At 45.7% G+C, this 23,486-nt stretch overlaps 1 protein-coding gene across 3 annotated transcripts in view; it reads right to left on the bottom strand.

Annotated features, from left to right (window-relative positions):
* The window catches only part of LOC142043054 (rho GTPase-activating protein 20-like), a 39,057-nt gene that overhangs the window by 4,324 nt on the left and 11,247 nt on the right, over positions 1-23,486 (bottom strand). For all 3 annotated transcript variants that reach the window (XM_075053729.1, XM_075053728.1, XM_075053730.1), the window contains 13 exons: positions 16,532-16,614; positions 11,838-12,008; positions 11,085-11,234; positions 9,452-9,493; positions 8,612-8,696; positions 7,657-7,734; positions 6,847-6,913; positions 4,571-4,759; positions 3,949-4,124; positions 3,254-3,415; positions 1,936-2,045; positions 822-1,011; positions 67-184 (listed from right to left, as the gene is read on the bottom strand). In XM_075053729.1, the coding sequence (XP_074909830.1) occupies positions 67-184; positions 822-1,011; positions 1,936-2,045; positions 3,254-3,415; positions 3,949-4,124; positions 4,571-4,759; positions 6,847-6,913; positions 7,657-7,734; positions 8,612-8,696; positions 9,452-9,493; positions 11,085-11,234; positions 11,838-12,008; positions 16,532-16,611 (1,618 nt within the window). In that variant the 5' untranslated portion in view covers positions 16,612-16,614. The remainder of the gene's footprint in view (positions 1-66; positions 185-821; positions 1,012-1,935; positions 2,046-3,253; positions 3,416-3,948; positions 4,125-4,570; positions 4,760-6,846; positions 6,914-7,656; positions 7,735-8,611; positions 8,697-9,451; positions 9,494-11,084; positions 11,235-11,837; positions 12,009-16,531; positions 16,615-23,486) is intronic.

The following is a 23,486-nucleotide window of genomic DNA, read 5'->3' as shown; positions in this document are numbered from 1 at the left end:
CGCATGAGGAGTTTGCCTATTAAAAGATTTTAAGCATTTCTGGAAGATACAGTACCACCAACTTACCCAGAGATTCCTCTGAGTTTTTGGACTTCTTTTTGTCTGGTCTTTGAAACAAGGAAGCAATGTCACCTCCAAAAATCTCTCCTGAGTTTTCAATCAGGAACTGCACTAACAAGGCCACCTGGCAAAGACATGAATTTACAGAGTCAGTTTCATGAATATATAACCAGCTATAAAAAGCAAGTCAAGTCAGTCCCAGAATGTTCATTTTCCTTTGACAAAGATGTAATTTCCTACATAATCTTTTGCTCAAGAAGCTGTTAAGAACGTGGCAATGCATCTGTATGAACTACACCTGGGGCAAGAATATGAGCTACATGAACTGGTACAGTGAGGCGGGTACAGCATGTTCTACAATTTTCCTTACTATTGATAACACCTCATAAGCTACAAGCAAGCATTCCTCCCCTCTGATGCACTGTCATGGTCATTGCTTACTTTGTCTCTGCAAGATGGCTTTAGACCCAGCTGAAGTGGCCGTGTCTAACTTCAGCTGCTCCATCTTTCTTGTGCTTGCTTGACCATATAGGAAGTTCATCTGGTAAAGCAACCACCGCTTCCCTTTCCACCCTGGATAAACTGAGTGGCTAAATTCCCCTACCAGCAAAGGCGCAGCTGCACAGGGGAAAGGATGAGGCCTGGCTGCTCAGCCAGTACTATCACTGATCCTATGCTTTCCTTTAGTCTACAAAATACAGTGCCCATAAAAAGCATTAAAAGGGGAAAACAAGCATGAAGCCAAACCCATGAAAGATTACCTTCTTTGTAGACCTGCTCTCCTCTTCAGGCCCAGTGGGACTTGGTAGCCACAGCATATTGGGTGCTATGCAAAGAGCCAGGTTAAAGGCATTCATCTGATTCACGCCGGAATTCTGCTCAATATGATGGAGAACTCCAAAGAGGTGTCTGAGTAAGATGAGGTTGGCCTCTGGAAGCTGGTTGACTAGACTATTCAGGGAGTGGGAACAAAGGAAAACAGTGCTGTTCACAAAAATCTGCTCTTCAAATATCAGACGTTGCTTCCCAAAGCTTTTGCCCCCTTCTGCCCTTTTGCAACCAGTTTGAGACATTCACATTTGATAATAAAGTAAGACTGTGTCACTCCCCTCCACTAACTTATGTGAGAGCCACAACTTTACATCCATATTGCTTATCCCCTCTGGTCACAGACCCAGGGGGAACAAGGGACTTAAATCCAGAACACGTGGGCAGAAGTCTGTAATGCCTTAACAAAACAAGGACTGCCCAAAGGAGATGCATACAGCTCCAGGCCAGCAGCACAGGAGACAATGCCATTGCCTGTGCCCCATGCTACAGAGATAATGGAGGAAGGAGGCCCAGGCCAAACTGAGCTGAGCCATTGACAAGAAGAGGTTTGGTATACTGCATATCCCACAGGATGCTGATAGACTATTCTTGCTCAGGGCAGCAGTTTCAAGGCAGAAAAGCCATTTTCAAGATTCCAGTCACCATCTTGGCAGGGCTGTTTCTTCTAACTGCCAATATGACAACTGGCTTCATTTTGTGCACATAAGAAAAAAGTTACTAATGTTAAGGACCTAATTCCACTAACATTTGATGTACTCCTGGCGACTGAATTATTGTGCTTTTTCAGGTTGCTGGTTCTGGTAATCTGAACTGGTCATCAGAAAAGAATTTTCTAATGACATTTTTGGGGGTCAGAAATGTTAACAATGTTCATAAAAGACCATTGAAATGAAAATGTTCTGACCAGTGACACTGGCAATCAGCAATAGCTTTGCTGTGGTCTGGAGCATTGCCAGGAGTCTCCCAGAAGATGAAGTCTATGCTTAAGGCCATATGCTCCCCCTTCTCCCACCAAAAGAAGCTTTTACAAAGGCTTTTACGAACCTTTTGATAGCTTCAATCTTATGTGTCCGATTTTCCGTGTCCACAGCTTCCATCCACAGTCCGTGCATGTCTGAGGATAGAACACTGTCAGGTATATTTCGGAGAAAATCCTGAATTAAATATATATATGCAGAGCAGTCTGGTCAGTTTTGAATTCCTTATTTTGGTTTCACGATGCATATAGTCATTGTTTATTCATATTAGGCACAAGATAAAACAAGACATGACACAAATACTTTTCTCCTCCCCTCCCCACTTCCACCAAGCTGTCCTCCTCAGGGCTCTTCCATTGCAGCACCGCAGGACCGTGTTGCAGCTGCTGGCGGCATAGGGTGAACAGCCAGTCCTCATGCCCTTCTCCTTCACCAGAACAGGACTCATCTCTACTGCAGCAGGCAAAGGACTCATCCCTAAGGCTGTGTGCATAGTTCTGTGAAACATTTCTTTCTCAGCTATAAGGATTGCTGGTTTTTTTCTCAGGGGACTATTTAACAACTTAATATATGTCTTGCGTTGGAAAGTGCCTGAATATCCTCCCAGTCAATGGCTTTTTTGTATTAGGGCAACAAGAGCAAGGGACAGGGATGTTTTTTGATGCTTTAGGTGCCTGAGTTGTCCTGACCAGATTTAATTGCCAGTGCAAAAGATAGGCTTTTTGTTACTAAAACTTGGGTCTTATTGCAAGCTTCATCCCTCACCCACCCCAACCCCTCTGCTTGGATTTGGCAGCTGTTTTCCCTCTTGCTTTCTGGCTGATTAGAGGGTGGAGGCTCAGGGTCTAGATAGTACAGGCCAGATCCTTTGAGCAAGGCCTCTCTGTTTGAGGGGGATGCAGAGCAGTTGCATTTGAATGGCATGAATCATCCCATATCAACCTGCAGTCTCTTCTGTGTGGCCAGAAAGGACAAAGAGCATCTGTGCTGCTGCTACAAGAGGGCTTCATGCCTGTGTCAGTGCAGCATCTGAACTGCTGAGTCCAGACTCTGGCATGTTATTTGGCACTGTATAGATACCATGGTTATCTTGGAGGTAGACATTACTGTATCACCTGCTGGAGGCTATTTTGTACAGTGAGGTGCAAAATGAAACACTGGCCTGAGGGCCACTGCACATACCTGCATGTGAAAACAGGCACCACTGGGTCAGGCAGATGCCTTTGTGCACATAGATGGATCATGCCATCAGGTGAAAATGTGCCTTGCTGGAAAATGCTTTCTGTTCCCCCCCAAATCTTCCCTACCCATAAAGACTCATGTTGCTTCCTTAAAGAAGGAAGGTACCATTAGCCCAGACAGCTGAGTTACTTGGCCAAACATACCGTGATGACAGCTGCAGCCACAAAGACTGACTCTCCATCCACCTGGACATCATCTCCAGAGTTCAGCCTCTCTTTCAACTCCTTGCAAGTCTTGGCATTGGCAGAACGTCTGAAAATGCCCCTAGTAGAGGGACCTTCGTGGTACAGAAGGAGCAGCATATCCTAAGAGAAAGCCCAGTTGTACTTCAGAGCCTAACACTTTACCCTGTTGTTTGTGTATTTTATACCTCACATATTAGAACATGATTAGCGTAAGACTTAGTCAGTACTGGGAAGAGGACAGGCATACAAGAGATTTATCATGATTTAACCAGGGACAAGAGCCTATCAGCTAAGTTGCAGGTACAGTTCATGTGGGTACACTTATCCTGTGGCAAATGTAAGCCCAGTGGACTCTTGTAGTGAATGAGGTCTAGACTATGTAGCATGGCATAGTCCACTGACATTGCCCCTTATCAGCTTGTGATGACCCGGTTGGAGACACCCAATGAAACAGGATGGACATCTGTGCACAAAGTGATATGGATTACACAGGAGAGGGATGCTCTCACCCTTGTTACTGAGCTAGATCTGAATCACAAGCAAATGACAGTCTTCTTCCCCATGCAATCCTCGTAAATACCACAAGTGGCTTTAAATTCTGGGCTAAACACATCAAGTTTATGTCAGGATGGACAGTCTAGGCTGCTCCTTACCATGATTGGCTTGGGAAGGATCCCGTCAGGACAGACAGAGGACAGAGACAGGCCAAAGAGCTTCCGTGGGGTGGTAGGCGACTGCGAAGGAGGGCTGCCTGTTGGGGTGCTGGTGCTGCGGCGCAGGGCCCAATCAATCAAGGACTTCTTCCTTTTGGTGTGTTTCTGCAGTGACTCTGAAAGAAAATACAGACCTTCATTACACACCTGTCTGTCCTTCCTACTGGCCAGTGAGTGATCTACAGTGGAGGCAGAGTTCCCAGCAAAGCAAGGACTTTCTACCATTGCGTGTTTAATAACTACACTCTTAATGGGGACAGTCAAGATAACATACAGCAGTGAAATCACTTGTTCATCTCTCAACTGTCAGCAAAACTCTTATTCAATCACTGTTCTTCAGGGAACTTTGGTGTCTGTGCAATGTAAGAATGGCTTGGAATTGAAAGCTAATCCCAAACATTTGCACAGACAAATTTAGCCCCTCTGCAATCTCTTCCTCTTTGCATACAGTCAAGTATGAGAGCAACTCTGGGGTATGTGTACGGTTCCAGGAAGAGTTTGGCACTGCCATGGAAAGCAGCAAAGTCTCTGCCTGGTTGTAATGCACTCCTGCAGCCCCTACCTCTCCTCAGCTGCACTGGAGCTTGGAGCCTGGGTTTCAGGACAAACTGACACTGTTTTTCCTTTGGGAGCTGATCAAGGAAGGAAGACTCTGTCCCATCGGCCAGGAGGGTGTTATTGTTGGTTCCTTGCTGCTGGTCAGCAGAGTCCCGGAGACAGTTCAATGCGATGCTGAAAGGATGCTCATGCCCTGTTGAGCAAAGAGTTGCGTAAAGAACAAGCAAAGATGCAGAGCTATGTGAAAACAGCTCCAAATCTGGGCAAGAGGAAGCAGCCACATCCAGTGGCTCCCACTGCAGCTGGGCCTCTAAGCAATGTTGCTCAAAACCTCCATCTGTGGTCTGAAGAGGCCAGGGCACATCTTTGCATATATGTGATCATTGCTTTACAAATAAGTTCATCCAGTCCAGTTAAACCTGGCCAGCCACTCTTCATCAGCAGCTCTCCAGAACATTATGCAACAAAGCACTATTAACTGGGTTTAAGCCCTTATTAATAGGCTTATGGGCTCCACTGCGCCAACAAAATACTGTAAGCATTGCTCTGTGTAGGAGTTAGCTTACTATGACAGTCTAGTATGCATTGGATGAATACAAAAAGCAAGCATGTGCCATGACGACTTGGAAAACACCAATAAACACCCACAAATAAACACGTGCAGTCTAAAGAGCTCCAGAATAATAGTCTTACTACAACAACATGGTCTTTGGAGCAAGATCTCTTTAATAAACCAACATACATAAACTTCCTTGGAGAGCCTGGGGTTTGTATGTATTGGGTTATCACTGAAAACACAATGCAGAGTTAATGCAGAGAGTACTCATTCGGCCTAACTAAGCAGTATGCTATAGTGCAAAACAGTCTGAGCAATGGCTGCACCATTGATACATCCGTCAAAGAAGCAAGCTGCAGTTTAAATCCATCTAACAGCTTTGGTTTAGATGCTGCGTAAATCAGTGTATTTCCTTGCTTCCTCTCTGGCAGCTTGTACGTTTAATCTTATATTTTGCTGTCTTATTTTTGTCCACAAACAAAAACTATTATTATTGTTATTGTTATTATTATTGGAAAATTCCAGCTTTGGTGATCTCAATGATGAATCCCTAGCACTTAACAGACAAAATTCAGTGGTTTATTTTAAAATTTCTTGTATTTTTGAAATCACCTGCTAAAGATCTCCAGCACTCCACTGTTGTGACTGTCCTCAAATGTCTCTACATACACACCTACTTTCCCTCAAGCCTCCGGAGTTTCTAAAACCTAAACACAAATTGTTAAAAATTAAAGTTTTCAAATAAACAGCCTGCAAAGGGTGCCTCAAGTGGTCCACATGTGCTTGTGAGATGAGATTGGTACTGGATTAAGGTGGCAATTCGGAGGACAGCAATGTTAAGGAGCTGTATGCAACAAACTGAGTTTTTAATATGCCATGACATCTTGTGTGGAAAACAGTTTCCTTATTTGTGAACTGAAATGCAATGAAAACTAAATAAATACCAAAAAGGTAGGATAAACATGTTAGCTTCCTAACTGGAGGCTTAAAAGTCACCAATGGATCCATCTAAAAATTCTGCTTCCTGCAGCTGCCAAAGCGCTTTCCTCTGGACCTAGCACGTTTGTGCTGAACGACCACCTAACTGCAGCGACTTGTTTTGCTTCTGATGGAGCCTGAAGGCAAAGTGCTCAGGAGGTGTCCGGAGATGCTCTGTCTGATGGACATCAGTGGATGTCTCTATCACAGTTAGTGAAAGTGGGCTGAGGCTGCCCAGACCACAGGCACTGCCTGTGAGGCAAAGCCTGCAAAGATGAGCAGGCGAGGATGACCAGCCTCCAAGCATGCAGCCCTCCAAGCTCATTCCAGCAGCAACAGGGATGGGATTGGGCTTTGAGGCATGTCCTACCCTTGCATCACATCCGCTACATAGAAAGAACTTCTTAGACCAGCCTAAAAATCTCCCGTTTATTCGGAGCATCTGCTGTAAAGTGTCGTAGGCTCCCATCCAGAGATGCATATTTTTGTTTGGAAAAGGGAGGTAAGTGTGAAGATCTTCAAAGATGTCACCATGCATTGCTTAAATGTGGATCCTGAGACCATAAAAGCCAAGTGACATCTCACATCAGCTTGATGTCATGTCTCACATCAGCAACAGTCCCCCTACCATTGCCTTTTTAAGTGAAGAGTGCAGTGTTTGAGATGTTTCTCTGCCACACACATCAGTATCATTTATCACTTGTTCCTGTGGTGCTAGAATTCAGGGAAAATGGGAAAGCTCTTACCAATGAGAGGGTAAGCAGGGTCATCTTTTCCTGAGATCACCCAGAGGTGATGTTCACTTGTCCTGCCCTGGCAGTTGAGGAATGGAGAAAAGAAAAATATTAGGTGAAGGGGGCCAGGGTGAGGGTCCACAAGGTTGCACTCCATTCAGAAAGCAACAGACAGCAACAAACAGCTGAACAGGCCAAGGAGCCAGACATGCATGGCTATCTCCGGGACATCTGCATAGCTGGGAGGGATGGTGCTCTGGATCAGTCTGTCTAATACGGAGTGGAAGGGGAAAGGTTCAGGAGAAGAAAAGACTGAGAACCAGCAGGATGTAAACCCACATGATGGTTTCCCCGCCTATTTTAGCAGTATGTTCCACAACCTTCCTTGTTATTAAACTACTGGAACACTGTCAAAGCTACCTTTTAAACACTATAATGGGAAAGGCTGGACCACTGCAATGGGCCAGGCTGATCTGATAACATCACTGATTTGTTCAGTATTTCATGGCTATATTAATAGTCCTTTGACAAGCTTGGCTCAATCCTAATGCTGGATTGCAAGCATTGAAGAAGTGCTCTAAAGTCCAAAGGACTTTATTATACAAGGTTTGAATTTAATGTAGGCACATGAGCATGTCTATGTTTCTCATACTTGGCACCCACACAAATAGATTGTTTCTTCATCTTGTGGTTCGGAGAGTATTAATGCCTTACTGGTTAGCTACAGTAAATCTAGACTTCTCCACACCTGCACTGTCCTGTAAACCAGACGTTGCCAGCTTCCTTAGTTAAGATCTGGCAGACTTTGCAACTGCCACTTACAGGAAGTCCAAGCTGTAGAAGGGTCTTCTTCATCACACTCTCTGCAGTCTCCACATTGGACACATTGACTGCAGTAGTCTAGAAAGGAAAACAGAAAATATAGGAAGCTAATAAGAAGGCATGAAGTTTGGTTACAGTTTCTTGTAGCTTGAAAATCTGGGGAAACTGTCACTCATCTGCCTATTGACTGTCTTTTTACTAAATGTTCATGGTTAGAAAAGTTGTACTAATTTGAACTGCACTGGAATCATTGTTAAGGATGATGGCTATACATTGTGAAAACTGTTCTCCGCTACTTCTTCTATAATGGATTTATTATACCATCCAAAGATTTTGTCCAGTAGAAATCACAGGCAGTGGGAGGTGTTCAGATGCTGTATTTGGCTGATGGTAGTGCCTGTCAGTCCAAAGGGTGAACATGGCTTGATGCTAATAAACCATGAGTGTCTGGGGGAAGAGTCCCTAGGAAGTAAATGTGACCCAACAAGCTTGGAATGAAGCCTAGAAATCTATGCTATTAATGTGAAGAGGCTGGGACACATTCAAGTAAATTAATTCAGGAGAACACACCAGTGACTCTTTCATGATCAATATGCTCAACTTATTGCACTGAAAAGAGGAATGACTGGGCACTCAACCACAAATCATCACCTATTATGAACTGAAGCAGAAGGAAAAGAGAAAAGAAGCCAGAGGCCAAGAATAATCTTAAGAATTAACTGCTCTTTGGTAAAGGTCTGGCTACCTCCTAATTTCCCAAACCAAAATTCTCTGAGTGGGCTTCCAGTGGGAAGGATGCAGCTGCCCAGATGCACACCCTCTAAAACCTTTTCAGGTGGGACTTGAATTTTAAACAGGGATAGCAGCAGCAGCACCACAGCCCTGCCTTCCTGCTCCTACCCCACAGACCTCCATGTAGCGTTGGTCTGATAAGCAGGTTCTTAGCTTTACTTACAGAAGAACAGTTGTCAGCATCCAGCACAAAGATCTGAAGGGTTAGATTCTTCAGATATTCATTCTGTTTTACCTCATTGATATGCCTGAAAGTCAAAGAAAAGAGGAGGGAATATAGTTTCCTAACCAGACTTGAGAAGGACCCTAAGATTTGGATCCAAGAGGTCCAAGGGACCTGCTCCTTAGCACTATAATAAATACAGATTAATTACAACACTAACAATAACATACAATGTTCATAGTGTGGTCACATGCTCTTACTGGCTGCTTTATCTCTCTTGAGGCCCCAGAACAGCAAAACCCCACATGGCAGTACTTTAATGCAGATAGATGTGTCTAGCATAACACCTTCCAGCATCCGTAGGATCATTACTGTTCTCCACAAATCAAGAGACTTCTTCCCCTCTCTCTACCTATATAAATGCTTCTGCCTGGATGTTAGTGGAAACAACATATAAAAACATAACATGAAAAAGAAACAACTGTAGCCTCTAGATGCCACAAAATACAAACTTTGATTCTAATCAAAAAACATCTGAAGAATCAGTAACACTTGTGGCATTTCCATAGTTATTAGCAAAGTCAACCTCCAGCTCTAAAGGAAAAAAGGTGCTCCAACTATGTTATCTTCTAGTGGATTTAATCTTTTCTGGACTGTTAACACCAATTTTGCTTTCACCCAGAGGCTTCTACATTCAGGTTTCAAAGGTGGATTTTTCAAACAGTAGCTAGACACTTAATGTGCTGAAAATCAGAGGGCAATTTGACACCTAGTATGACAAATGTCTCTGAGGATTGTAGAGGAACCACCCAGCAGGAGGATGAAAGGAGGGTCACTCACCACAGTAATGCTGACAGCCATCGTTCTTTCACATCAGCTGAGCTGAAGACAAAAAGGGAGGCAGATCATCAAACAAGTGCTGAGTGGGTAACAGCCTTTGGAAACTCTACCCAGTTTCATTTATATATAGCTGTAAGTCAAAGTTCCTTCCTGCAAAGCCCTGGAACAAAAGCATAGTCCTTTCCTGCTTCTGTCCTATTTTAACAAGTAACAAAAATAATAATAACAAAAAAATCCCAGCAACAAACTGGACTACATTTCCTGCCCAGGCTGGCAAGTGTTCAGATAAGGGACAAATATCTTTCTGTGATGTCGGAGTTAACTCATCTTGTGGGCCCTTATTATTTTTGCAGTGACCTTTAATGGCTATTTTCTTTCTCCTATTATTTCCTTCCCTGTGTCTGCCATTCCTAGAAGCTCCTGCTGCCAACACGAGTTACCCAGGTCTCAGTGACGTGAAGGAAATGGAACTGCTGTTGAGTTTGGACTAAGACACAAACGGCAGCTTGCATGTCAGAGCATAAATCCTAATCAGGAATGCGTCACCTGGCAGAGACCATCCTGACCCTTGGAAATGATGAGGCAGCACGTATGAAACCATGGTATGGTTCCCATTTCTTTTTCCACCAAGGCAGCTGCCCCACAGAAGGAAAAGCATCTGGCCAGATCAGCCCTTCCTAGCTGTGCCAGCAGAACCCCTGAGGACAGAGCGACCCTTGAAGACTGCTGAACTCTGCTTTGCAAAAGAGAGCATGAAGCAGAGATGCCTGAGCCAGCTGTGATCTGAGCTCCCTGTGAATATACCAGCTCTAGGTTCAATTTAGCCAGGCTAGACTCAGCTCCAGGTAATAAAAAGCTCACCTGCTTTTTGGTGAGCCTTATTAGTTCAGGCACAACATTGGGACAGCCTTTGAGATGGCATTTGGACATGAATGGGCTACTCTCTAGCCTGCTCCACAATCCCCTGCATTTGTATTTTTAGGGTTAGCAAGGGCTAAGCAAGCTCTGGACCGTGCTGCTTGTGCAGACCCACCTTGAAGAACCTTTCCACTTTTATGGTCTGTTGCTGTGGGCTTGGGACACCCTGGCAGACAACTGCAGGAGGAAGGTTTGCCCAGGAGCTGTCCATGCCACACTAGGGGTGGGTAAAGGATTTAATCCTGGCACAAGGTCATCTGGCATTTTTCATTGACATAACTAACCTGTGCTTTGTAATGAAAAATGCTCAAACTAGGGCTAACCTCCTACAGAAATGGTTGCTGTCAGATGCTGAAACAGCATGCTGGGAGGTTATATGATGGCACAAACTGGTTTGCTATGGCAGATTTGGTTGTGATGTTTCAGGATGCTCTGCAGCAGGGTTAGCCCTTGCTATAACAACACTTGCAAGGGTTGGTCCTCTAAAAGGCTCTCAGAGACCAACCTGCAGGTATTTTTCTAAGGTGACTGTCTCCCAACATCTAAGTTTTTACCAAATGCCCTAATGTGAGTCAAAGTCCTCTACTCAACAGGGAGAAGGGTTGTAGTATAGTTCAGGGCCCTGTAGCCTCAGTCATTGTTTTGCTTGACACATGGGAGACTTGGACAGCTAGCTGCCAGGCTGCAGAGGGAGGTTTGGTGTCTGATGAGATACCTGAAGGTGACAACATAGTTGGTGGTAGGCCAGCCGATGACAAACGAATTCTCAGGACCCATCTTTTTCTCTGTCACTTCGCTGAGACAGGTGCCGGTCCACACTTCACTCAGATGCACCTGCTTTTTGAGCTTCAGGCTAGAGGAGGATCTGCAATTCAAATTACGGAATTCTTAGGCCATATCCTAACATCTGGACCTCCGGAGTCTGGTCATGCCACCTTCCAGGCATGCAGATGCAGTGACAGCAACAATCCCCCCAGAACTAAACATCTGGGCATGTGGAGGCACTACAAGAAAGTTTTGCAAGTGGATTTTGGGGCCGGTGGCTGCAGTGGGACAGCTGCAGCTTAGGGCAACGTGATTCACTAGAGCCACATGCAGGTAGATGGTGATTTAGGCTAATTTACTGTCTATGCTAATAGCTGAAGTCACCTAAGCTCTTAATTTATGTGTGGCAGAAGTAGCCAGACCAGGAGTCAGTTTTCTGTCCTTACTGCCTCTTGCCCTCATGCTATTTCTTCAAGAAGCCATACAGGGGAAGGGCAAAACCAATTAGACAACCTTTTCCTTCAGGAAAATGGAGTCAACCATTAATACCAAGAAGAATTTCTGGAGGTGAAAGGGGAAGGTGCCACTTTTTAGATCCACATTTGTAAAGAAGAGTTGTTTTGATGCCTGTTCCACAAGTAGCTCAGAGCCTAACTTCAGCAGCACATACTGGGGAGAAGGAGCAAGTGTGAATTCCTCTTACTTGGACTTGGCGATGACCAGCACATCACTGAACAAGATCAAATGTCTTTCCTGGGTCTGCAGGCCCATGGTTAGCTGTACTCGCTCATCCAGGATGAAAGTGGAGCCTGGGCTGCTGAACACCCCACTTGGCAGCCCATTGTCTGAATGGGAAGAGGAAAGGGTAGTCTCCCTGGAGGAGGAAGAAAAATCATAAGACTTTGTCAGAAGCTTTTCTCACAAAGGTTTGTGATTGGACATAGGCAACTGTTTTGGAACAGCCCGATAGCCCCGTGCTTCTCCCAGTACTGCCCTTATTGCTCTCAATTATGAACTGCATTTGCCTGCCTCTGCCCAATTAACTTTACCAGCCTTAGACAGATGGAAAACTGCCTAAATGCCCACACCAAATCCAGGGAGATTAAGCTGCTGAAATATTAATTTTTGAGTCATTTCTCACTCAGGTAAAACACTTATTTCCCGCACATGCGTGTGAGCTATGACTTGAAAAGAACATGGAAAACCCATGGCTCATGGCACTGCTCAGCCTAGTGTGGGGAGGGACTGCCATTTCTGCGCATGTTTTCCATCTGTACTGAACTGCTTGTCAATGCAAGGGTTGCAGCACAAAAAAAAATGAACTGCATGCACTCATCTAATTCCAGCCATCTGATTCTGGCTTGCCTGGCTGCAACCCAGCATCTTGTTTCTACTGAGAGTGATATAGGTGCTGACCATTTCCAAAAACCCTGATGGTTTTTGCATGTTGACTGCAGTCAGCAAGCCATCATCAGGATCAAACCAGCTCGGTTCTCTATGTTGTCCCCAGCTGGAAGAGCTCCACCAAGTACTAATCTCCCCACTTGCCTCTCAGCACCCTCCCAGAGCACCTTCTCAGCGCTGCTCCTGGCTCTGGTTGGCAGTGCTGGCAGTACAACAGGTCCCACAGTAATTTCCTGGCTCTACACTTGCTCTACAGGTGTGCTGAATGAACAAGCAATAGTTCTTTGCTGAGCCTTATTCAGAGACCGTGTTCATGTGCCCGATTCTGACTGAATTAGCTAACCTCTGAGACATGGCCTTAGATTTATGTAGCTGGAAAAAAAACCAGAAATCCTCCTGTCTCTACACATAGACAAAAATGTGTATCTTGCCCTGCAGGCAAGAACGCATGTGGAAGAGATACTTAACCTTCCCTCCACCCCTCAGCAGTACTACGCTAGTCTGAGGGCAGTCTCTACATGAACAAATGGAAAAACACATGAGCTTTAAGGGTAGTATTTTTGACATTGTTAGTCTTAACTCAATTTCCACTTTGATTTCACAGGAGTGAGGTTAAAGCTAGCCAGTAGCTGCCTTTTTAAAATCATCCCCGTCACAGGAACGCCCACACTCCTGCAAGCAGAAATTCCCTCTTCCCTCCTCACCACTCCGCAGCCATCAACAAACAAGTGAATTCTTGGCTTATGCAGCTGTTGCCTTTACAAATGAGAAGCTAAATCACCTTTAAACTTGATATTAAAAGCTTTGCATGTACGTCAATTGAGCAGTGGGAGCCACAATATCTCACAATCTCAGCAGTGGATTTCCTAAAGCTGGAGGAGTTACACAGCTTTGTAAATACGGCAGCAGGATAGCCAAAAAAAATCTCACCAATAATCTGGTGGCCTAAGCAAAGATGGCATTGTACCAGCTCCCTCCATAGCAATCCGTCACGAGAAACATTTAAAGCTTCCGTCCCTCACAAGGATATTCTCCAGCCAAATAAAGTCAAGAATTTCTTTCTCTTCTTTACTTTTTTTTTAGTGCAATTTAGAAGGGGGTGGGGACAATGACAAAGAAGCCACATAACTTGGTCAGAAGGCAACCAAATGAAAATCAGTCCTGTCCTTTATTTTAACTGATCCTACAAGACTGACCCCACACACTTGTTTCAGAAAAGCAAGATGTCCTATGCATCAATTACCTATGGTGTGATATAAAAGGAGTATTCTTCAGGAGGGCTGGTCCAGATCAAAATGTCAATCAATTCAGCTTTATCATCTCTTTCTTACAAAGGAAAAAACCCCAAACAGCAAACCAAACAAATCCCTCAGAAAATGTTATTTCTAAGATTGCTATCAGAGCAAGGCAGAAAGGAGCGTGGCGGTCCCTTATCTGTGTCTAGTAGTTACGCGGTGCTGCAGGAGGAAGAGGGGATGACGTTGAAGAGGGCTCAGCTCCCACTAAAGGACCAAGGAGCTCGGCTCATGGCTAGCACTTGATATTCCAGTAGAAGATTTGCATGTCTGGCATGTTTGTACCTGACTATCTGCTGACACTCCTGGTGCTTTACCCCTGCAGGAGCAGAGCGTCAGCAGAGCACTGGATGGCTCTGGAGTCGCAGGCAAGAGAGGGAGCTTTTCACCACCCAAGCTGTTAGTCAGGGAAGCCTGCTGTCACCCAACAGGGACGTGACTGTCCTGGAGGATGGCGGGATCTGGCGGCTCTCCCACCAAACACCTCGGGCTGATGCCACCCTGCGCAGCGCTGGCAGGGTGCGGGCAGGCTTCCCAGCGCTCCCTCCATCCCCAGCTGCAGCTCGCAGCCCCCTCACACGCCCAGATGAATCTGCGTCTGAGACGTGGCCAAATCTCTGGGACGGCCCTCCCGCCGGTGGTCCAGCAGATGGAGCGGGGGCCAGACAGGTCTCCAGCGGCGAGTCCCCGGGGGCAGCCGGGCAGGGACACGCTGGGCAGGAACACCAGGATGCTCCTCAGGGATGATGCCGCTGCAGTCCCAGCACGCAAGGTGGCAAATGCCACACCAGCCCGTGTCCTGCGTCCCACGGTGCCATGACAGGGCACCTCGTCCCTTCTCCGCCTGCCCCTGCCTGCAACAGGACCTGCGGTCAGCGCTGCCACCGGGCCTTCCCCTGCCTGCAACGGCTCTGTCCAGACCTGCTCGGCTGGGGATGGTTTACGGCCTCCTTCCCATTAATTAAACTTAACCGCAGCCCTTCACCGCAGTCAGAGCTGAGGGGATGGGGACAACGGTGCTCTCGCCCAAACCAGCAGGCCTTTGCAGCACACGGGGCCTTCCTGCACCCCAGTCCTCTGACACCCCCCAACCGCGTTGCTCACCCACAGCCACACACCACTGGGACAGAAGTCCCCACGTACTGGTCTGCACTGGGCAGCTTCCCTCCCACGGCTGCTTCTGTCTGTCCTTCCTGTGGCATGGGCTCTTTCGTTTCTTAAGACATCTCTGTTTCTGCTTCTCATACTGCTGCCTGTGGCAGGTGAGAGGGTAGACTAAACAGCAACGAATCCATCAGCCAAACACCTATTGACTGTTCAGCCAGAATCACACCAGGAAGCTTGTCTCACTTGCAGTCTGGCAAGAGAGGGGAGGATAGAGCTTTTTCTGCTGTTTGCAAGCATAGGGGACATATACATACATATATACACACACACATATATACATGTACACACAATATATATATTTATGGAAAATCTCTTATTCCTTAGGAGGTGTGGCCTCCCAGCGTCAAGACAGCCTGCCTGCGGTCATGAGCGACTGCATCTCAGGAGAGAAGTCCCCTGGACTTTGCATCTGTGAGCTTGGACTCATTGTCCCCTCCTGGCAGGAGCACACTGGCCGCCCTGCACTGGTTACGCTAGCGGGCAAAAGGGAGGCAGTGTGGGCTTCCAGCTGAAAGCAAATTTCGGGAAAAACTCCAGGCTGACAACTCAGGAAAGCAGGCCCTCTCCTTATGTAGAGACCGAGTGCCACACAGCACAGAGTCACAATATGTCCCATGCAAGCTCTGAACAGGGCCATGCCTTCACGTCTGCTAAGCGAATTGGCAGATGGGGGTCAGGACACAGGAAAGAAAAGCCAGGAGAGCTGTCAGGAAGAGCTGGAAGCTCTGCTACTCAATCCAGCTTGGACTGTATAGAGCATTTCATGCCCTGATGGCAGGGAATGGCTCTGCAGGGGATGGAGGAAGGGCACTCTACCAGCCAGTCCCAGCTCCATTCTCTGGGCCTTGCTGCTGAGGTCTGCACTGCCAGCACCGTGAATACCCCTCCAAGCTGAATGACACAAATGTCAGAGCTCATTTATCCCAACCAGGTCCACAGGGAAACCACACTACAGAAACTTACACACTCTTTCTCGTACCTGATTTTACTTGGGTGCCTCTGCACTGTGCAATATTGTCCAGGTGTACTTATACTTGGATATAACAGGCATCAAATACCTAGACCTAACACTATCTGCATTGAAATATACGCATTGAAAATAACCAGCTAGCCTTGCGTAGTGGGTTGACCTGAGCTGGCTGCCAGACCCCCATGCAGTGACTCTCTCAGTCCCTCCCAAGAGGACAGGAGGAGAAAATAAGATGGGAAAAAAGAGGAATTCATGCACTACTTCCCATTGGCGGGCAGATGTCTAGCCTGTGCCTGGGAAGCAGGGTGTCAGCACACATAGTTAATGTGTCTTCCCACACACTTGGGAAGACAAACGCCTTAATGTCAGTGTCCCCCCATCCTCCTCCTTTCCCTCAGCTTTTACTGCTGAGCACGATGCCATTCTAGTGAAAAAGAAACTTCTGTATCTGTCCACAAGCAAATTGCCCTTGACACCATTAAATGAAGTTGAAAACCAGTTTGATTACAGTCTGTATAGGCAGAAAGGTGGAAAAAGGAGTCAGAAAGGTATTTCCTCTACCTGGAATGGTTCTTTGACTTGCCGAGAGCTTTAGTAATGGCAGAAGGGGTAGATCGTCTTCTTTGGACTATGGGCTTCATCTTCTGCAAGACAAAAAGACATTCCAGTTAGCCTGGCCACCTTGGAAGCAGATCTCTCATTGCACTCTACAAGTTCTCTTTTTATCTAGTTAACACTCACGAAATCTCAGCACTGAGAGCCGTGATCTGTGCTTTCAGCCACGTCCCTCCCCTTCCTTATTATTAAAACACTTGTCAACTCTTACAATTATGTGGGACACTTAAAACTTTCCTAACTTGAATGCTTTCAGTTTTCACAGCCAAATTTACAAAGTAGAGAAAAAACCCACAGGCTGAAGGTCAGAAAAAACTTCCTAACACTCATGCCATGGAATAGTTTGTGAAGGGAAGGTATAGAAATCCAATTTAAAACCAGACTGGACAAAGTTATGAACAGCATATAATACTGTTGAGAGCCATATTTTATAGGCTGAAGGAATAGATCAGGTTACTTAGTAGATTTTCCTCTATTCTCCATGATTTACAGGTTCAGCAAATAGATTGTTATTAGGCCCCTCTCCAGGTAGTGTAACCTCAAGACACTTGTATCTTTTTCAGCAACCACAGCCACCAAGTCTTGTATAACACAGAAATGAGGTGACTGTAATGGTGAGACTTGTGAGTTAGACAGGATAACCATCCAAGTCAACATGTACACATGAAGGTCACAGGTCTCCTTTTATTTGCTAAATGAATTATGATAGATTTTAGCCTGGGGAAGAAATCCTTATGTCACTGGCTCTTGCTTAGTAAGCATGGGAAAATATGTCCCATGGCTCACTTCTAATTTCAGCATTTGCCTGTATTAGAGCTTTCAGTACCGGGAAGTTTAGAGTATGCTGAGAATTACTGATCTTTTGACTTCTGAACTTATCAAAATATGGAATATCCTAAGAATAAAAGAAACCAGGATTAATGGTTGAGGAGGGGTTCTACAGAGAAAGCGTTTTCCTTTTATTAACCATATACTTTCCAAACTCTGTGCTGAATGCAGAAATATTTGCTGCGTGTGAGTTCCTTAGTCCCATCTCTGAGTACACAACACTACTACAGCTCAGTACCTTATAACCACATTAACATGACATTCTTATGATGTTAGAGGAAGGTATTATCCTAATTTCACTGATAGAAAGGCCAAAGAACAAAGTGATTACAGTGAATTTGGGTGCCTGGTGTTCAACACATTGGACCTGATCTTTCTGAGCAGACAGACAGGTTGGCTGAGGGGGTTTGAAGCACTGCTCCTGCTCACTCTCGCTGGAGCTACAGGGGCTCAGCATGGCTATAAGTCTGTCTCTAGGGATTTACGTGAGGAATCCCAGAAATTAAGAACAGGGCAGTAGTGACCACTTCAAAAGCTGGTGGAAGTGATTTACCACACTTCAGAAAGGAAATCTGTGGCAGAAGCTGGCATTGAGTCCAGCTGCCAGGGAAGGTGTACTCCTCCTCATGTCCCATTTCATTTATGATATACCTTTTGACTTCTGCGACAAAAGACCAGGGAATTCTACAGGCAAGAGCTTTCTACAACATAGAATCCTGATTCTTTGCCTGATCAGGTCCAGCAGAGCCCTCCAAAGTACAGATGACCTCATGAAAAAGAGTGTATGATCATGTAACTCAAAAATTGGAGTGGGACTGCAAGCACCATTTAATCAAGTAATTTCCTAACGTATGAATATTCAGCTTTGCAACATCAGTAGTGCTCTCTAAGTAGATTCCTTGTGTACGTGTATATATGTAGGCAGTGACAGATGGACAGCAATTTCTCCCTCATTCCCTGACATGACCTTGCCAAGCAAAGATCTGTCTTTGGAAGTTTCACAGAGAGAACTAAATAAAAATAACATCAGCTCAAAAATGTTTGTTTTAAAAAAAGAGAGTCCCTACTGAAACAGAACATCTGGCTTTCAGAGGTGCCTTAATAGGATAAAATGTTCCTACAAAACATAGTACAGCAAAGCATCAGTCATGCAATAGGGTAGGAAGAAAGGATGGGTGTGGTTGCCGGGTGGAAAACCCCGGCAGGCTGTCAGCTGCAAAGGTCACCTGAATGAATACAGCAGGCATGCAGGGTGATCGGATGCATCTTCGCGCCAGGGGGATTGTACCTTGAATGGCATTGCAATAAAATCTTGCACATGATAGTATCTTCTGTGCTTAGGAATCCTACGGCACATAATAACCTTACTGTAGGTAAAGCAATCATTTTGGTCACCCCAAAACTAGTGTCTTCTGTGGTACAATGTGGTAAGGAGTACCAGTGACATACATGATGTGAGTGTAGTGTAGGAAGACATTTAACTCAGAATAAATTTCAGGGGAGACATCAGAGACTCAGTACTGGTGGATTTCTTCTCCTGACCATTAGGAATGGTTTCAGATTGTATCAGAATGGTGGCAGCAATGCCTTCCAAGAAGCCTTGTCTTTGCCCACCCATCGCACTTCTCCAGAGGAGTCTGAGGACCTGTTCACTAGCACCACTTCCAGCAGGCACTTGACTACCAGTGGAAGTTTCATAAAGACAGAAGTTTGGGTTTCCAGAGAAATGCTGTGACTACAGGACACAAGGTATTCCCCATACTTGCTATCTCCAAATAAAATGCTGAGATCATCAGTTACCCAGAGGTCCAGTTGCCTGATCCCAAACAGACTCTAGGCAAACCAGAAAGTTTCCTTCCATGCCCTCAGCCAGTCTCTTTGACCCTAGCCAGTCAAGTATCCTTGGCAGGACATCATTGAGATGATGGCCACAAGATCACACGAGTGGCATCTTACTGAGGGAATGGGACACAACTAACTGGCATAATTTCACAGTTAACATACTTGATTTGCATATCTAATAGAGGAATAATAAATTGTTCTCCCTTTGGTTTCAGTAGCCATGCAATGTAAAACATGTCCTCCTTCCCTGCTTGGGACAACCTAGCTGTGTACCCCATTTTAAACAATTTTGGTTTGTATGGGCTAGCCCATGTACATGATGTTTCCTTAAGAGGCTGCTGGACAAGTACAGAGTCTCCTAACACCTTGAGTGTTCTTCCAGTGCCATGTAAAATCTGCTCTGGATCCTGCATGTTTCTAAGGTCTACAGTTTTACGGTTTTCTTGCAAAAAACCCCTCCCATCTCACTACACAGAATAAACACCACGAGGCCTCTGTCTCATGCAGGAGCTCTCTGGAGCAGCCACAGCCCCCTCACCCTCCTGCCCAACGGCTGCACTCGAGCTGCAGATCTGGCAGTGCTTGGAGGGGGTGGCCGGTGATCCACAGCCCGGGGCTCACCTGTGTGCCGCTAGCATCATGCAGCCTTTCCCCATGAGCATCGCTTTTGGATGAAGGGGGGACTTCGCCACGCTCCTCCATGTTAGAGCCAGGGAGTGCTTTTGCTGGAAGTCAGCTCTGCTCACATTAAGCAGGCTCTGGACTCAGAGAACCGCCACGGGGACACAGCATAATCTCTCTGCTGTTTTGATGCCATGGAAACAGATACTCGTTTACCCAACATACTCTGAAAGTGCTTGAACACTTGCAACACTCTGGACTGTGTTTGTGCATTACTCATCTCTGAGCTGCCAATTTTAGCTGTGTATTTCTTGGCACTGGGGAGGTTGTGAGTCTAATGCCCCTCATTCCAAACCCATGTATGGCCTACACTATCGGCTCAGCTGGCCAGCATGAGCGGTTTCCCCCCTCACCCCCCGACCTCTGCACTTGAATGTTGTTCCTCAGATAGTTAGGGTGGGATGAAGCTGAAAAATAACGACACCTGCTTAGAACAGGCCGGATTTTCTTCTGTCAATAGCTGGTCAAAGCTTGCAATGTCTGTGGCACTGGAATGCTGCTACTCGGTTTAGTTCACATTCAGAAATGAAAACAAAATTTTTTTAATAGTGCAATTTTTCTGCAAAACTTAAATTGAAATATTTGTTTCAGAAACATTGATACACTGTGTCTTCAAAAACACCATGTGCTTTCTTTGACCCTAGCATCTGCTGCAAGTTGACGAGACTCGTGCACTCTGCTAGCAGCAGCGGGAAGCTGCCTGGTCAGACTCATCTCTGTCAGTCAGCGCAAAGCAGCAGGGAAACACGTCCCTCATTCACGAGCTGCTGATGCTGTTAAAGACTGTAGGTTATGATGGCATGGACCAGAGACCCTGATGCTTCCAGACCAAATGTGGGAGGTAAACACAGCCAAGGTGCTGGTAGGCTTGGCCACCTGCAAGGCCAGGGCTGCCTGGATGCAGGACCACCTGCACAGTTAAGATGTGACAGATGTACAGGACTTTACATTTCTGGGTTAATCCATATGACAGGGCTGCTGCAAAGCTGCAGACCATGGGGCTGGGTGGGTAAGCTGGCATGAATCGAGGACATTTTCCAATGGGAACTTGCCTGGCAGGAGGCTTTAAGATCCTGTGGTGCAGGAAGAGCTCCTTCAGAGCCCTCCCTTCATTGTACTGGAAGGCTCTTCCAAAGCCATATGTTTTAATAAAATGTTTGTTTTCAATTAATCTGCATTTTTGAGGGGAAAAAGTTACACTACAAGAAGGCTCCTGGGTAGCTCTGCTCTGGCCATTAGGTATGTCATCACTGAAAGAGAGATTGAAAAGCTAGTCTAAAATCAATTAGCGGTGTAGAAATAGTAGGATGGAGCTCTGCAGAGCCTCTGCCAAGTAATGGGGCTAGCTAGCACGTTTAAAACTAGCCTGGTACGTCCAGGCCACCCTGCAGTCCATAGTGGAAACATCCTTCATGAGGGCCGAACACACAGCAAGGAAGATCAGTCAGTTAGCCTGTCTCCACCCCATACGCTCTCTGATGAGGCAAGGATGATAGCCATCCCCTCCCTTCTCTTTTAACAAGGGGAGAATTGTGCACTGATTTTATTAATGTTGTCCCTTGCTAGATAGAGATGGACATAATCTAAAATTTAACACGTGACTCCAGTTCTTGGACATTCATCCGTCAGTGTCTAATGTGTTGTGAAGGAAAAGTTCAGCTGCCCCAATGAGCTGTAAATTTAGCTTGAGCATTTCCCCTTCCATTCCCTCCTATGTGGCTGTTTAACGAGCCCCTGCACTGACGCTGTTGCTATCACAAGCAGGATTTAAAGAGGTTTGAGGCTGCATTTTATTACAAACCATCATATGGAAATGAGATCAACTTCACACTTCAGACCTGACACTGGACTGGCTTCCCTATGCCCAGGGGGGATGAAAAGCAGGTAAGATCAGATATAGAGAGAGGGTTAATTTAGGTCTATCCCTATTCTCAGCATACTGATGTTTCCCCATGAGTTCTTTGCACGCTGCTGAATGGAGCGACCCTACCTGCAGGCACCCAGCTCACACTTCCAAGGGAAATTCACTTCTCCCAATGCTCTTAGCTGCCACGTTCTGTAGCTCTTTTATGTGGAACATTTGGCTGTCAGTGTCACTCTCCCCACATTAAACAAACAGTCCACTTCCTACCTGTGAAGATGGTGAAAGGGTATCATATACTCTTTAAAAAAAAAAAAAAAAAGTAAAAAAAGCCCAACTATTTTTATAAATGTGGACTCTGAGTCAATTCCGTGCTGACATTCAGATCAGTTAGGGAGGCTTATGTTGCTAAAGGCCCAGTCGGAGAGAGTAAAACTTGGGCCACAATGTCTTTAATTATTTGAAGCATAACAGATTGTTCAGATCCAATAACATCAATATTATTCTCATTCTTGGATGGATCTTGTGAAACACTCTCTTCTTACAAATACTCTCATCACAGTATCAGTATGTTGTGTCACAGCAGATAGCTGATCACTGCTATTAATCAACCAAACCCAGTAAAGGCACATTTTTCAGTGGTCTACTGGAACAGAGTAAAAGTTACTGTAAAAATGTAGCACGTGGTTATTTAGCTCTCAGGTAACATTCAAAAAAATACTTAAGAATCCAGAATAACAGTATAGAAACGATTAACAGAGCACTTGGGCTTGGATTCATCCACATGAAAACAACTGCTGCTGCTCTTCCATCCAATAATGAGTTTATGTTAGCAGCAGCACTCCTACAGAAGTATCTTAATGAGATAATGCGAGACGCTTCTGCCTCCTGCTCTGTTACGTCTCTTGTTTATGTGAGCGCAGGATGCTCTTACAAAGTGCCTGTACAAGACTGCAGTTGTATGTCTAGTTAGAAAACCCAGTTAGAGAGAGACAAAGAAAGAGAAGAGGAAATTGTTCACTGCATAGAAGGGAATCGGGCATTAGGTTACACAAACTGGGAACAACTGGGCTTGCCATTTTATGCTGGTTTGCACTTAAAATGAGTTTAGGGAAAAGTGCACTTGCATGGCTGCTGTCTCCTTCTCCCTTTGTTCCCAGACTTCACCTGCCACTTGAGAAACTGTACAGACTTGAATGTGACCCCATGACCGGGAGGAGTTTTAGTAGAGGCTCCAAAAGCTGCTGTCTTGCAGCCATTCCCCCTTGCCCCCGAATGGGGAAATCCATTGCAGGGCACTTAGTGTCACCTTACTGGGAGGCAGCCTCAGCTGTGCCTACGTGCCCTGCATCTCACCCAGATGTGCTGTGCCACTGTCTGCCAGCCGGATCTTGGGTGATACCGGCTTGAAAAGCTACACTCCTTACTACATCATGCCACCAGCTCCTTGGAAGACAACTTGTTTTTCTTCTCAGCCTTGATTCCCTGTCCAGCTTGCCACCCAGAATAAGATAAAAACCTCTCCAGTTCTCCTCCAAGTGTCCCTTAAAAGGTGAGTGTTTGGAGTTCTAGGACCAAGACAAAAGCCTGAGCTGTGACTTGGTTCCCGCGCTTGTTTCCCCATCTTTGCCCAGTTCCCAGCCAGGGGAAGATGCTATATATAGCAGAGATCTGTTGTCGTGATGGTGA

Source organism: Buteo buteo, chromosome 22, assembly GCF_964188355.1.
Source record: "Buteo buteo chromosome 22, bButBut1.hap1.1, whole genome shotgun sequence".
NCBI classification, from domain to species: Eukaryota; Metazoa; Chordata; class Aves; order Accipitriformes; family Accipitridae; genus Buteo; species Buteo buteo.
This window is presented reverse-complemented; position numbering and strand designations above follow the sequence as displayed.